General features: G+C 36.5%; 1 protein-coding gene across 13 annotated transcripts in view; it reads left to right on the top strand.

Annotated features, from left to right (window-relative positions):
• The window catches only part of TFDP2 (transcription factor Dp-2), a 175571-nt gene that overhangs the window by 125979 nt on the left and 32659 nt on the right, over positions 1-16933 (top strand). For all 13 annotated transcript variants that reach the window (XM_057545099.1, XM_057545093.1, XM_057545098.1 and 10 more), the window contains 2 exons: positions 4030-4151; positions 5719-5766. In XM_057545099.1, coding sequence (XP_057401082.1) covers positions 4030-4151; positions 5719-5766 — 170 coding nt within the window. The remainder of the gene's footprint in view (positions 1-4029; positions 4152-5718; positions 5767-16933) is intronic.

The raw sequence follows: 16933 nt of genomic DNA, 5'->3' as shown, positions 1-16933 counted from the left end.
GAAATGTGATTATATAAACATCAACATTAAACAAACAGATGTGAACTTTCATGACTTTGGCTCTTACAGTACTCCTTTATTTTGAAAGACTGTTTCCTCTTGGTATTTCAGTGATACTGCTATGGCTCAAATTTGAATTCCTCTTTTAGAAACATAATTTTTCTTCCCATTGTCAATTTAAACTAATGTACATGTAAGACTTTACACACTTCAGTTCTAACAATGATAAGTAGTCCTCTATATGACATACCCAATTACTGCAAACCTCAGAATCAGCAAAGCAAAGGTCAGACAGAGAGATTTGGGGCTCTCCTTTGAAACAGGCCAGCCCAAGACCTTCATTTGTCTCCCGAATTCTGAGGTGCTTTTTGTAGTTCTTAGTCCCTAGGCAGGAATCAGAGTTTTCTTTTTGATTTCCTAATATATCGTGGAACCCCAGCGAGAGCCACTTCTCTCTCCTCTTGCTTGTCTCTTCTGAACGTTGTCCACTCACATTCAATCTCTCATCCATGATTTAAAAAAATTTTTTGTTAGAAAATTCTTAAATAAAACCTCACCTGTTTCCTTCTTACAGTTGTCTTTCCCTACTTGCCCTTTAAATTTTACATGTCCCTTTGGAAGCCAAATCTTCATGGTAGATAGAAATTTCAAAAGGCCTCAAGAAAAAGTTGTTTTCTGTGTTTCTAGAAACTAGTTTAGCAGTAACTTTTACTTTGGGATACTTGCTCTTTTCTTAAAGTATCTGGTTTTATGGGAGGGGAGTTTGGGGGAGAATGGGTACATGTATATGCATGGCTGAGTCACTTTGCTGTGCACCTGAAACTATCACAGCATTGTTAATCGGCTATACTCCAATATAAAATGAAAAGTTTAAAAAGAAAAAAAAAAGGTATCTGGTTTTTTATATAAGATAATCTCATGATTATTTTAACATGGTTAAAAATTGCTTGTTTCTTACAGTGAAAATGAAAATTTTGTCAAATAATGAAATCCTTTAATATAACACTTTATAGTTATATAGATTCTTTCTTTTCAAAGTATAGATGCTCTCTTGGCTTTTCTTACTGTAGATGGCAGTAGTACATAAGGTATCTTGATTGAAGGTAGAAAAATCTTCAGAATGAGGTTCAGTTGCTATTTGATTTATGGCTAACTGTAATCTATTGTCAAAGAAACCACATGATTACATTTAAATTAAGGATGTCTGGGTTTTTTCTGGGGAGGTGGGGAAGACTTAATTTTAAAATAAATGTTCATTTTCCTTATCAGATCAACTGGATACTATTTTAATTTGGGATTTCAAAATTAAGGTTCAGTTTTATAAAAGCATATGTGACTTATCACCTATAAGAACTAATTTTCCTGTGTTCGTTGACTCCTTTGGTTTTGTTTCTTAAGGCTCAGTCACTGTCACTGTCCTGTTTAAGAACTCATCACGTCTCATAGGGACTTCTGACTTGTGGTTCCAATTCAAGTCTAGCATCCCTCCAGTTCATTCGTTCATGAAATGTTTGTTAAGGACTTCTATGTACCAGGCCCTGTGCTAAGAGAAAGGAACAGAGAGTATTGCTAATCACTCTCGGATCAGGAAAGAATAGCAGCTGACAATCTGACATTAAGGAAGAAAAATAAAAGTAGAACATAACAATTTATTTCCAAAGTCATTCTCAATAAAGATAACCAGCTTTTCTCTATGTCCTATTTCCCTTCCTCCTTTCTTCGTCTTCTTTCTTTTTTTTTTTCTGCAAAGCCCTTTAAATCAGGTAAAACCAAGCCTGTAGGGTCCTAATAACAGATAAATAAAAAACTCCTTAGTAATAATGCTGCACAAGTAATGCAGTCTGTTTCACGGGTAAGTCAGAATGCTTAGAGTTGCTTTCTGGAGACTCCTGTTCTGGGACTAGAGTAGACCAGAGACTGATCAAACGCTCAAAATTTCCCTCTCAAGCTCTCACACTCAGGGTCAGCATGATAGAGAACATCTGAGTGTGTGGTGCAGTGATTGGTGAGAACTATGCCCTTTTCTTACAGGATTTTATATAATCCTTTCTAGCATATCAATGAACAAAGAAGCTACTGTTTTCCATCATTTTAAAAGCTGGGTCTTCTGTCTCAGTTCAATAAATATTTATTGATTCTTTCCTATGAGAGTCCCCTAGCACTATGGTAGGCCCTGCAGACACTCTCTACCTTTAAAGATCTTGCATTGAAATGGAAGTGAGGAGGTGGTGTGGAATATGTGCAGGGCTAGGAGGTACAAACACCTTGTCTAGTGTTCATATTTTCTCATGAGGCGGACTTCTGAATGCCCTCTTTAATAATCCTTGGCATATTATGAGAATCAGAATTCCCCAGACATCTATCAGTATTTGTTGTGTTTTGTTTTTTTTGAACTATAGACTCAACATATTAAAATCATTTCCTAAGCATTTGTATGTAGTAACATGTCCCTAGCCCCATTAATATCCCCATTCCCTGGAGCATGCCTTTATTCTATTTATTTATTTATTTATTTACTTATGAAAATACTTAAAGATATTACTAGGGTGCCAAATTATTTTCACCAATGAAAACTGTAAGACCTGGAAAGCAATTTGGCAACACAGATCAAGAAATGCTTTTTACAAGTCCATATCCATGTACTTCCCTGGTGGTGCAGTGGTTAAGAATCCACCTGCCGATGCAGGGGACACAGGTTCGATCCCTGGTCCGGGATGATCCCACATGCCACGGAGCAGCTAAGCCCGTGCGCCACACCTTCTGAGCCTGTGCTCTAGAGGCCGCGCACCACAGCTACTGAAGCCCGTGCACCTAGAGCCCATGCTCCGCAACAAGAGAAGCCACCGCAATGAGAAGCCTGCACACAGCAAGGAAGAGTAGCCCCCGCTCACCGCGACTAGAGAAAGCCTACGCGCAGCAACGAAGACCCAACGCAGCCAAAAATTAATTAATCAATTTTAAAGAAAAGAGCAAATTAAACCCAAAATAAACAAATAATAAAAAGTGAAAATCAATAAAATAGAAAACAAAAAAATATATAAAAACAATAAAATAAACATTTATTTTTGGCTGTGTTGGGTCTTCATTGCTACGCACGGGCTTTCTCTAGTTGCGGCGAGCGGGGGCTACTCTTCGTTTTGGTGCGCGGGCTTCTCACTGCGGTGGCTTCTCTTGTTGCAGAGCATGGGCTCTAGAGCGCAGGCTCAGTAGCTGTGGCACACGGGCTTAGTTGCTCCGTGGTATGTGGGATCTTCCTGGACTAGGGCTCGAACCCATGTCCCCTGCATTGGCAGGCAGATTCTTAACCACTGTGCCACCAGGGAAGTCCCCAAAATAAATAAATTAAAAAAAAAAAAAAGTCCACATCCTTAGTTCCATTAATTCCCTTTCTGGAGTCTATCCGTAGGAAATAGAAATTAAAGCCAATATCATTTTACAAAAATGTTTATCACAGCATTATTTATAATATTCAATATTTGAATATTCATAAAAATAATAATAGGGGATAATTAATTCACATGACAGAGTGTTTTATGGTCTTTAAAATGTCTTTGAAGAATATTTAATGACATGAGGAAATGCTCTTGAAAAAAACAGGTAAAATTGTATCTGTATAAGAATCCAAATTGTATAATGTCTTTGTATATGTTTTGGACTGTGAAGAATTAATTTGCTGTTACCCCAGTTCTAGTAGAGTTCAACTGAAATTAATTTCCATAATTTCAAAGAAAGCTTTTCATTTTTCTGATTTTTAAAATGTTGTCAGTTGCCAACTTAATCCCTCCCAATTGCTATTCACTTGCTGAAATCTACATTGTGACTTCATATCAGTATTCAGGATACTTGTGCTGTAAGATCTTAGGATATAAGTGTATCAGAGGTATTGCTTATATTTAGATGATTGATATTAAGTACATTTTAGACAGTAAGGTTTACTCCTTGTGTGTAGGTTAGCATTCAGCATTATTTTCTGCCTGTAGGTTTTCCTTAATAACTAAGAATATTTTTTTCTTTGTATTGACTTTACAGATTATAAGCACACCACAGAGACTAACCAGTTCAGGAAGTGTTCTGATTGGGAGTCCATACACCCCTGCACCAGCAATGGTTACTCAGACACACATAGCAGAAGCTACTGGCTGGGTCCCTGGGTAAGAGTGGTACTGCAAACTACCATTTTTAAAAACTTTTTTTTTTTTAAGTTCTGATCTTTTTTTCTCACTATCTTGTCTTCTGTTCGTGTTTTATGTTCTTAAAAACTAATATGTTTCCTTTAAAATCACCTATTTTATTTCACTTTATATCCTAGGTATAAATCAGCTCTGGAGCAACCATTTTTATTTTATTTTATTTTATTAATTAATTTATTTATTTATTTGGCTGCCCCACACAGCATGCAGGATCTTACTTCCCCAACCAGGGATTGAACCTGTGCCCCCTGCAGAGGAAGCGCGGAGACCTAACCACTGGACCGCCAGGGAACTCCCTGGAGCAACCATTTTTAAACAGAAAAATAGAACAATAACTTGTAACTGAATCTTCTTTCTTCAACTCTGAAAGAAGACTGCTTTTTATGATTATGACATTCAGCCACTTTGGAGATGTAAAAAGTGCATTTTATATTGTTTTAACAAACATAAGAAAGGAGTTTTATATATACGTGTGTGTGTACTCTGAACTTCCCCTTAAAGCCAGCATGTTTATTTCCTTTAAAACCGGAAAAGGAACTAGGAAAAAGAGCCCAAATATATAAAAACTTTCATTGAGTTTTATCTTCATTCCTTTAAACACTGGGCAATTAAATCAGTATCCCTTCTTTGTTACTCATTTGCCACTTTTAGTATCAAATCTCTACGTTTCTTTACCTGTAAAATACCTTTATTCAACCTTTCTCCACTCCATATCATTTTAGCATCTCATCCTTCCATAAAAGAAAAGAAGTAGTAAAAGAAATGACTCAAAATTTTAGTTTGTCACTTTAGAAGTTATTTCCAAGGTGGCATGCCACACTGGTGGTTCTATCATTGATTTACAATTGTGAGTTCTAGCAAACACAGTAAATCTTGGTTGAGTAAGAATCTCCTTGCTTCAAGGATATTACAGAAATGAATGAAATAACAATCCTGGCAAAGTTCTTTAAGCCATACACACAGAGACAGAAGAGTTTCATGTGTATACATAATGTCTTTTCCGTTATCAAATAAGATGAAGTGACAGAGTCACCTGTAATTCCTTTGCCTTTATTCAGTCGTTAACAACATTCTCATGTAGATCTAAGTTACCTTGGATTTTTTCATAGCCTTGAGAGATAATTTAATGAAAGCCAAGCCTGTGCCAGTAGTGTTGGCCTACTTTGGAGATGACCAGAGTTTGGCTATTTTCAACACCAGCTGTGCTTTATGCTGGGGGTAGTATGATTATCTAATGTTTTTATAGTCATTTCTCCCAGAGCAAATAAAACTTTTCTATGCCTTCTCCTCTATAAATCTGCAGTATTTTCCTCCCTAAAGATTCATTGAGTTCATTTCAAACTATTTCAAACTATGGCTATCATGTTGGTGATAAAATTTAAGTTTTTATTTCATGTACGTATCTTTTATATTTGTTACTTTTGTGTTTGGATATTTTCAATGTGGAATTAGACAAGTTACAATAAATTATTCATGAAATAAAGTTCTTTATGCATGTTCTTTTTATGGTATCTTTTTTTCTTTTCAGTGATAGAAAACGGGCTAGAGAATTTATAGACTCTGATTTTTCAGAAAGGTGAGTATAAGTTTAACTATTTTGTTTAGGAGATGCTACTGCATAGAGACGGGTTTGGTACCCAGATTCTAATGAGATGTTTTTCTTCATATAACTTTAACTTCGTTGAGTTTCTACCGTTATTTCATTCCACATTGAGTATTCTGCTTCACTCATCATTACATAAATTTATTGTATTTGTGTGGTTTCAAAAGATGCTATTCTGTGAGTAGACTGTCTGTTGGCAGTATGCCATTTAGCCCCCTCCCTCCTTTTGGGAGTTGAAGTGTTTTGCCAAAGTGAATACTCCCGATTACCCCCAAATACACAAACTTTTTAAAAACAAGTTTCATTGAACACATTTAAAGATCATAGTAAATTCTCACTTCTTTTTTTTCCTTCCAGTCTTATTGAGATATAATTGACACACAGCACTGTGTAAGTTTAAGGTGTACAGCATAATGACTTGATTTACATACATCATGAAGCAACTATCACAGTAAGTTTAGTGAACATCTACCATCTCATATAGGTATAAAATTAAAGAAATAAAAAATAAAATTTTTTTCCTGTGATGAGAACTCTTAGGATTTACTCTTAATAACTTTCATATATAACATACGTCAGCGTTAATCTATCGTGTTGTACATTACATCTCCCTTTTTTCTTAAATAAGACATCCAGTGCAATATAACCTTTCCTTAGACTATTAGGACAGTGGTTCTCAGTTCTTGGTGTGCATCAGAATCACCTGTGGTCTGTTGAATAAACTGTAATTGCCTACTAAGTCAGAAACTCCAGGATTGAAAACTATCACTTTAGGGTCGTTATTTGAACTTAAGTTCAGTGTTCCACACAAGCCACTCTACTGAATATCGTATTAATGTCACACTATGTTAAAACAAGACACGTAATCTCAGAGGCTGTTGAATTCTGTAAGATGGTTACTATTTTAGATAAAACCTTGTCATCAATGCTTTTTAAAATTTACTTTTGATTCTGAGATTTTGGAATTACTTTTTTCAATTGTGTTTTCATCTCTTCTGTTAGGTCGTCTGCTTTCAATACAATAGTTTTCTGTTTCTCCAATTTCTAGTTGCTTTCTCTGATTTGCTGTGCACTGAGAAACTACTTGGCCAGATGTGTTAGAATTCAGTCTAAAATAAAAGTGAATAGGTTCTGAGTGAGGACCTTGGGGCTGTATAAAAGAATGTGTGTTTTCTTGCATTGACACTAGCTCTGCTTTAGTTCCTTGGTGGCCTTTGTTACTTCTTACATCTTAACTGTTTTGAACAGATAAAATCATGTCTGAGGAACTGCTATATCATATAGACATATATGGCGAGATGGTCTTTTCTCTCTAATGGAAATTCATTTTTCCAGCTCATACTGGTTTTTCGTCATGTATATCCTTGGAAAGGACAGCAGCACAAGTTTTTTTAACCATATATTTAGCACTGTTTAAGGCCTTAAAATGGAACTATTCATAGTTATGATTGGTGGCACCTATGTATTGCAAATAATATAAAAAACAAGGTTCTTTTTATTCTTTATAAGAGAGAAAACTCTAAAGAGCGCATGTAAAAGTACCAGATTAAATTCATTGGTATAGCCAGTGATTTGACTTTCCCTTTCTGCATTTGGTTCAGTGGCCTTTTTTCCTAGTGCTTTTTATTGTTCTCTTTTTATTCTTTAATATAACTTTTCTATAATGAATCCCATTCCCTCTCCCTAATCAAGCCACAAAAATTACTACGTGTGGTTTTCTTTTGTTGTTGTTGACCTTACAAATGTTATTTTTCTCCTAATTTATGTGTTTTTCTGTAATGCCGTGAAAAGTCTTCGGTTCCCTTTTCCCAAGTGCTGAGCTTCAAAAAGCCAGCTCTCAACCCAAAGTAATCTTCTTCATCTCTTTAATGTCTTATATGTTGATTTAGTATCATACGTAAGTATTTGTATTACTGTTCCTCAGGGATATGGAGAGAGAGAGAGATAAAACACACACACATACTCCCACATAGATAAGTATCACCTTTTTATCCTCATCTTACCACTTGACAGTACAACCTTAAGTATGTTTTACACAGCTATTCCTTCGTCAGGTTCATTTGCAAGAGTAAGTCAGTTTCTGAAGAAATTTTTTGTTGGTTAGAGATCCATTGAAGTATTCTCATTAGTTTTTTCCCTGTGTTCTGATCCACTGGACTTCTTTGCAAAGAGTTTGTGGAAGGAGCTGCGAAAGCCCCCTTTCTGGTCTTGCCTGGGGTTTTGATCCTGAAAGATGTTTGTTCACTTTCTCTTTCTCCCTTTGGACAGAATCTGGTGTTGTCTTCTAAATGCATCTCTTCCAAATAGGGAAGGGACCTATTTGGGATCTCTTGGGGGAAAGAAGGTCCTGGATGTGTGATGGGCAATGGCAATAGCCTGCATATGTTTTACTTTATTCTTGTCTTAAATGACTAGGATTTAGCACAGTGGTGTTTCACTCTTCCTTTGTGCTCATGTAATCTTAAGACCTTTTTTAAAAAATTCTGTTGGAATACAGTTAAAACCCTTTTATTTAGAATAAACTAATAATTTATAATAACCTAATATAATTTAAACTATAGTAAGCTAATAAAAATCAGTATAATATCTATACTGCTTCAGTGATGTTTATGAAGTTGTTTGTTCAACAGTTGTTTTAAAATTACTTTATTTATTTATTTGTTTTTGGTTGTGTTGGGTCTTTCTTGCCACGTGTGGGCTTTCTCTAGTTGCGGCGAGCGGGGGCTACTCTTCGTTGCGGTGCACGGGCTTCTCATTGCAGTGGCTTCTCTTGTTGCAGAGCACGGGCTCTAGGCGTGCAGGCTTCAGTAGTTGTGGCACACGGGCTCAGTAGTTGTGGCTCGCGGGCTCTAGAGCACAGGCTGAGTAGTTGTGGCGCACGGGCTTAGTTGCTCCGCGGCATGTGGGATCTTCCCGGACCAGGGCTCAAACCTGTGTCCCCGGCATTGACAGGCAGATTCTTAACCACTGCGCCACCAGGGAAGCCCTTCAACAAATATTTTGATGTGCTAAGTGTTGGTATGTTCTAGGCATTGGCAAGAATAATAAGATAGATAAGTCTCTGCCGTTAAAGAGCTTGTATTTGGGATGGGGGAGCAATAAACAAAATAAGCCAATTTTAGATTGTGATAGGTGGTATGTAGAAAACTAAGAAGGATGATTTGTAGAGTATTGGAAGGATGGTGGCTACTTTAGAAAGACCTTTCTAAGGGGGTGACATTTGAATGCAAGGAAGACAGGCATGTAAATACCCTCGGGGAGCCAGGGATTCTAGGCAGAGGGAATGGCAAATGCAGAGCTGCTAAGTGAGGAACCAGGTTGTTCTATTTGGGGAAGCACAGTGGCTTGGAGAGAGTGAGAAAGTCAAAGAGTGATGTGGGATGAGGATGGAGAGGTAGGCAGGGGTCAGAACATGAAAAGCCTTGTAGGTCATGGTAGAGAATCTGGTTTTTATTCTAAACAGGGTTTTAAGTAGGGAAGTGACATGATCTAATTTACACTGACTGCTGAGGGGAAAATGGACTCTGAGAAGACAAGAACAGAAGCAGGGAAATCAGTTAGAAGGCTGTTGCAGGGGGCACTGGCCTGGCAGTGGAGATGGAAAAAAAAAATGGATAAATTTTGGAAGTAGAATCAACAGGATTTATTGATAGATTGGATGAAGGGAAAAGAGAAATAAAAGATGGCTCCTGTTTTTTTGCAGTAAGAGCTGGGTGAATATTGATGCCATTTAGACTTACTGTAGTTAGGAGTAGGTTTGGGGAGGAATTGAGTTTTGTTTTGGACATACGAAGTTTGATAAGTTTATTAGTTATCTAAGTGATCATATCATTAGTGTATAAATAGTATCATCAGCTTGTAATTGGTCACAGGCCTGGATGACATAACCCAGGGAGGGGAGAGAGTGAAGATCTGTAAGTGATCAACATTTATTTCCCATTCAACAATCCCCCCCAACACACACACAATGAATACATATGTACAGGAAAGTGGGGTTTGGGGTTTTTTTCCTAAATTATTTTACTAAATTACTAAATTATTTTGCTGATTTAAACATTCTAGTGAACTTATTCGAATGGGAAATGAGGTTTTTATTGTATATTTTATATAATTTATTATGTAAATGGAATACATTTATTATAACTTATACCTGGAGTATACTGTTATACTACAAATTTGAGTTTTATATTACTTTTGTAAATAAATATAAATTATTATGGGAAAATATAAAAAGACAGTGATTGTGGATTCTAGTTAAGTGCCTGGAAAAAGAAATACTTTTTATTCCTTGGGAGTAATTCTTTTAAATACTTCATATGAAATATGAATATGAAATTATGAATACTTCAAATGAAATAAAATACAACATGCTTTTCAAACTGTGCTGTAATAGTAGTTTTATTTTCTTAAATATTAAAAAAAATTTCAATTTGGTTTTATTTGGCAAGGAATGCTTCCTACTGGTTCTTTTTTTTTTTTTTTTTTTGATTTAGGGACTAATAGAGATGATAGTGTTTACATCCTGTGGCCAAATTTTGGTGTTATTTGGAAAGAGGGTCTTGGTGTTTCAAAGAGCTCAGGTTTTAAGAAAATGTGTAAACTCTACTTATTTAAGATTTAGATAGGGAGCTTCCAGTTTGAGATGATGGACTGAACACCTATTTTTAATCCCCAGCCCCTAAGATCGTAATGAAATTTTTTGTGTAAAAATATAATAAAAAATAAATCTCTTGAATTGCCATAAAACTGATAGAGATGTAGATTTTCCAAGGACTGGAAAGTGAAAGCTGGTGTGATTATAATGATGACAAGTGAAAGTAGAGAAATCCACATCCCAAAATATGCATGGGAGAAGTCAGATTTGGAAGCTGTTCTCGCCTGCACTGACATGGAGAGGCCCCAGGCTCAGAGTTGACAGGTATAAAAAGCAAGAAGGAATTGGCAGGGGAGATGCTGAGGGCAATGAAATGAAAACTATCCAAGGAGCACCTGGGCCAGTGGAACCTTCTCAACCCTCCAGATCCACTGTCCCTACCATCCTGTCTCCACACACATAAAAATTACATGTTGTGGCATATATTAGTACTTCATTCCTTTTTATTGCCCAATAATATAACATTGTATGGATATACCACATTTTGCCTATATTTGTTCATTAATGATGGACATTTGACTTGGTTTTACTTTTTGCCTATTATAAATACTGCTATGAACATTTGTGAACAAGTTTTTACATGGATATAAGTTCTCATTTCTCTTGGATTATATACTTAGGAGTGGAGGTGCTAACAGACAAATTTCTAGAGTGGCTGTACCATTTTACATTCCCGCCAGTAAAAGGTTCCAGTTTCTCCACATCCTTGCCAATGCTTATTCTCCATCTTTTTTTATTATAGCCATACTCGTAGATGTGAAATGGTATCTCATTTTGGTTTTGATTTGCATTTCCTTAATGGTTAATGATGTTGAGCATCTTTTCATATCTTGTTTTCTTTTTATTGAAGTATAGCTGATTTACAATGTTGTGCCGATCTCTGCTGTACAGGAGAGTGACTCAGTTATACACGTATAGACATTCTTCTTTTTACATTCTTTTCCATTATGGCTTATCACAGGATATTGAATATAGTTCCCCGTGCTATATAGTAGGACCTTGTTTATCCATCCTGTATATAATAGTTTACATCTGCTAATCCCAAACTCCAGTCCCTCCCTCTCCCACCCCCTCCCCCTTGACAATCACAACTCTCTTCTCTGTGTCTGTGAGTCTGTTTCTGTTTTGTACATAGATTCATTTGTGCCATATTTTAGATTCCACATACAAGTGATACCATGTGGTATCTGTCTTTCTCTTTCTGACTTGCTTCACTTAGTATGATAATCTCTAGTTACATCCATGTTGCTGTAAGTGGCATTATTTCATTCTTTCTTATGGCTGAGTAGTATTCCATTGTATATATGTACCACATCTTCTTTATCCCTTCATCTGTTGATGGACATTTAGGTTGTTTCCATGTTTTGACTATTGTGAATAGTGCTGCTGTGAACATAGGGGTGCCTGTATCTTTTTGAATTATAGTTTTGTCTGGGTATATGCCCAGGAGTGGGATTGCTGGATCATATGGTAGTTCTATTTTTAGTTTTCTGAGGAACCTCCATATGTTCTCCATAGTGGCTGCACCAGCTTACATTCCCACCAACAGTGCGTGAGGGTGTTCTTTTCTCCACAACCTCTCTAGCATTTGCTATTTGTAGACTTTTTAATGATGGCCCTACTTTTTTAAAGATTTATTTATTATTTAATTTATTCATTTTTGGCTGTGTTTGGTCTTAGTTGTGGCACACGGGATCTTCGTTGAGGCATGCGGGCTTCTCTCTAGTTGTGGTTTTCTCTTCTCTAGTTGTGGCATGCAGGCTCCAGGGTGCGTGGGCTCTGTCGTTGTGGCACATGGGCTGAGTTGCCCCACAGCATGTGGGATCTTAGTTCCCTGACCAGGAATCGGACCTGCATGCCCTGCATTATAAGGCAGATTCTTTACTACTGGACCACCAGGGAAGTCCCAGTGATGGCCATTCTGACTGGTGTGAGGTGGGTACCTCATTGTTGTTTTGATTTGCATTTCTCTAATAATTAGTGATGTTGAGCATCTTTTCTTGTGGCTACTGGCCATCTGTGTGTCTTCTTTGGAGAAATGTCTATTAAGATCTCATGCCCATTTTTTGATTGGGTTGTTTGTTTTTTGTTGAGTTGTATGAGCTGTTTGTATTATTTTGGAAGTTAATCCCTTGTCTGTTGCATCATTTGCAAATATTTTCTCCCAGTCTGTAGGTTGTCTTTTTGAGGATTTTTTTTGTGGTTTCCTTTGCTGTGCAAAAGCTTGTAAGTTTGATCAGATCCCATTTGTTTATTTTTGTTTTTATTTCTATTGCCTTGGGAGACTGATCTAAGGAAACATTAGTATGATTTATGTCAGAGTATGATTTATGTCAGAGCATGTTTTGCCTATGCTCTCTTCTAGGAGTTTTATGGTGTCGTGTCTTATGTTTAAGTCTTTAAGCCATTTTGAGTTTCTTTTGTGCATGATGTGAAGGTGTGTTCTAACTTTATTGATTTACATGCAGCTGTCCAAGTCTTTTTTTTTATTTTACTAGTATAAATATTTTATAAATAATTTCTGGCAGTTTCTAACCAATGGAATATATTGCACAATAAACCACCTCACATCTTCCAGGAAGAAAAAAACACTAAATTTGGATAGTAATGACATCACCCACTGAATTAGGACACAATTGAAATTTGCTTTAAATACTTCTTTGGGGGAGGGGATACACACTTCTACTCAATTAAGAGAAACATTTTTACAGTTCGGAGGTCTTTTGTGGTTTGTTTTTTTTTTATCATGCCATGAATTCATAGGCACTGGGTTCCGGCAGCTCAGACTCCTTTCCGTTGGTTCTCACAAAGTGTGCATCTCTAGGTGGAGCAGGCTGGTGCTTCAGTTGAACCCAAGTACCTTCCTCTTTGGCTTTTTTCTTTTTCTGATCATTTTCCTTCACACGTTTCAGGAAGCCATCTTAGCTCTTAGAGTGCTTAATTTGCTTCATAATCTCTTTGCAGGACTCTTGCCCTTAACTCGTTTGTTTACAAGAGTGCCAACAGCAGCTGGGTGACATTGTAGACTCTTCCGGTGTTGCCATGGCAGCATTTGTGGGGTGTTCCTTTTTGAACAATGCCCATTCCCTTGATGCCTACAATATCACCTTTCTTGTAGATTCACATATTTGTAGCCAAAGGAACAACTCCATGTTTTCTAAAAGGCCTAGAGAACATATAGCGGGGTACTCCTTCATCCCTTTGTGTTGCTCATTTTGGTGAATTACTAGAAGATGGCATTCTTGCTGAAAGGAAGTCTAAATATCTTCCTTGAAAAACTATTCCGATTTTTTGGGTCGTTGTTGTTGTTTTTTCTGTTGAGTTGTAAGAATTCTTTATGGATTATAGATACAAGACCCTTATCTGATACATGATTTGCAAGAAAATTCTCCTATTCTATGGATTGTTTTTTCACCTACTTGAAGCACAGAAGTTTTAAATTCTGGTTATGTTTATCTTTTGGTTTTTTTTTTTCTTGTGTTACTTATGCTTTTGGTGTCATATCTTTTTTTTTAAATTGTCAAATCCAAGATCACAAAGACTTACGCCTATATTTTCTTCTAAGAGTTTTATGGCTTTGCTCTTATATTTAGATCTTTGATCCATCTTGAGTTAATTTTTGTCACATGTGACATTATAAGGTTAATTTGTCTAATGTAACCCAAAAGCATATAGAAGATATGTGAAAATCTAGACATTTATTTTTATAACATTTTTCAACCATTTAAATTTTTAAAATAAGCCTGGTTTTAAGTTTATCATTTTAAATTATTAGCTAAATTAGAAAAGTTTAAAAGTTTTTTTAAGTTTAACAAAGCTAAATTAACTTTGGGTTTTTTTGGCCACACTGCGCGGCATGTGGAGCTTCCCCCACCAGGGATTGAACCTGCGCCCCCTGCAGTGGAAGTGCGGACTCTTAACCACTAGACCAATAGGGAAGTCCTGAGTTATTTTGTTTTTAACCCTCATTTTGTGGTGGGGAAACAAGCATTCCTGAACTATTTTCGTCAAGAAAAGGCACATCTTTTCTGAATGTGGTGACAGTAGTAGTAAGCCAAATGTGACAATGGAAATAGTTTAGAGAATGAAGAACAATAAAGTTTGTATTTGTTTTGCTCAGAAGCATGATCCCTTGTATACTGAGTTTGGCTTGTTTAGAAATAATTAATGATGAAATGCTAAAACCACAACATCTTATTTTATAGATATTCAGGCTCATGAAGCCATCAACACTTAAGCACAAAAGACAACAAAACATAAATAAGTTGAAAACCAAAAAAACCACTGAGAAAATAAATAAATTATTGTGCATCTGTCGCCACTCTCCATCTGCAGAACTTTTTCACCATCCCATGCTGCCACTCCATACTGATTAAGCAATAACTCCCCACTTTCTCCTCTTCCAGTCTCCGGTAACCATAGTTTTACTTTCTGTCTCTATAAATTTGACTATTCTAGGTACCTCATATAAGAGGAATCATAACAATATTTACCCTTTTGTGTCTGGCTTATTTCACTTATCATGTCTTCAAGGTTCATTCATGTTGTATCAGAATTTCATTTTTTTAACAGCTGAATAATCTGTTACGTGCATATACCACATTCTGTTTATTCATTCATCTATTGATGGATATTTGGGTTGTTTTCACCTTTTGGCTGTTATGAATATTGCTGGTATGAATGTGGGTACACAAACATCTGTTTGAGACAGTACTTTAAATTTCTTTGGGTATATACCCTAAAGTGGAATTGCTGGATCATATGGTAATTATATGCTCCGTTTTTTGTGGAACTACCATAGTATTTTCTACAATGGCTGCACCATTTTACATTCCCACCAGCAGTGCACGAAGGCTCCAATTTTTCCACATCCTCCCAACACTTACTGGTTTTTTTGTTTTTTTTTTAATAATAGCCATCCTAATGTGTGTGAGTGGTATCTCATTGTGGTTTTGATTTGCATTTCCCTAATGATTAGCGATGTTGATCATCTTTTTATGTACTTACTGGCCGTTTGTATATCTTCTTGGAAGAAACGTCTTTTCAAGTCCTTTGTCCATTTTTGAGTTGAGTTGTTTTTGTTGTTGTTGAGTTCTTTATATAGCCTTTTTCCTTTTAATGTTCTTTTACTAGAGGTGTTGTTCACTTAAATTTTAAAGAAGTGGTTTATAGAATTGGTTCCAGGACCAAATCTCCTATCTGTGTACTGCAGGTATTAGCTATTCTAAATTCTGTTGAATTTTAATGTAGGCATTGATTGGGTTTTGGCATGCTGCTCCACCAGCCTTCCAAAGATCAGGCTTAATTTCTTTCTTTAAAAAAGTTAATTAACTAATTAATTAATTTATTTTTGGCTGCGTTGGGTCTTCGTTGCTGCGTGTGGGCTTTCTCTGGTTGCAGCGAGCGGGGGCCACTCTTCGTTGCGGTGCATGGGCTTCTCATGGCAGTGGCTTCTCTTGTTGCAGAGCACGGGCTCTAGGCACGCGGGCTCTAGAGCGCAGGCTCAGTAGTTGTGGCGCATGGGCTTAGTTGCTCCACGGCATGTGGGATCTTCCTGGACCGGTTTTATATGTGGTGTATGATTTAATCCTCACAGTGAGATGGGTATTTGTGTCTCTATTTTTCAGATCAAGGAAGACTGTGGGATCAGAGTTAAATGAAGTAAACTGCTGAAAATATACAGCTAATAAATAGTTCACCAGTGTTGATACTTAGCCACAGCTTTCTTCAAGTCTATCAGTTCATACACTGAACTGACCGTATAAAACTCATACTGTAGTCTTGTATCTGTGTTTCGAGAATATGTCCATAAGCATTTAATAGTTGTTAAAAAATCTAGTTATTCCTATTTAGTTTCTTCCTTTAAATATTATCCAGGTATGATTGTAGAGGGCAAATTAGTCAAGTGATCCCCCCAAAACTACTGTATGGTTGTCTTATTACTCCCTTTTTAAAAAAGACCTAGAATTATATGAAAAACAATGCTTCATCCCTGGCTTTTAAAAAATATGTAAACACTGAGTTAAGGATTTTATTTACTTTAAGCCATTGTCCAATTCTTAACATAAATGTAAAATCCCACACACAACATATTTCTTTCAAAATAACTCCTGTGCTCCTGTCTCTAGCAATTCTTATTTATTTTGTTACCTAACTTGCACTAGTTATGTAAATTTAGGTGTGACTAGCCATTTATGTCTAAATACACTAAACTCTAAGGGCAAATCAGCATAGAGTGGGCTTTGTGGGGAAATGTATGTAGCAGACAGGAATTGATGGATTCTTTTGAGAAATGAAATGACTTAGTCCAATGACTGGTACACACTTACCATTCAGGGAGTGTATGCTCTTTACCACCATTAGCACCAGGTTATCAGGGTTATGTAGAAAGGTCACCAGGCTGGCCATGTGGAGGAGGGATTGAAAGTCCTCGCCTCTACGTAGCACAAAGGAAAACAGTTATATGGCTCTAGTTATATTCTTTTT

Source organism: Balaenoptera acutorostrata, chromosome 4 (assembly GCF_949987535.1).
Source record: "Balaenoptera acutorostrata chromosome 4, mBalAcu1.1, whole genome shotgun sequence".
Lineage (NCBI taxonomy): Eukaryota > Metazoa > Chordata > Mammalia > Artiodactyla > Balaenopteridae > Balaenoptera > Balaenoptera acutorostrata.
Note: the sequence above shows the minus strand (reverse complement) of the source record. Positions and strands in the feature narration are given on the sequence as shown.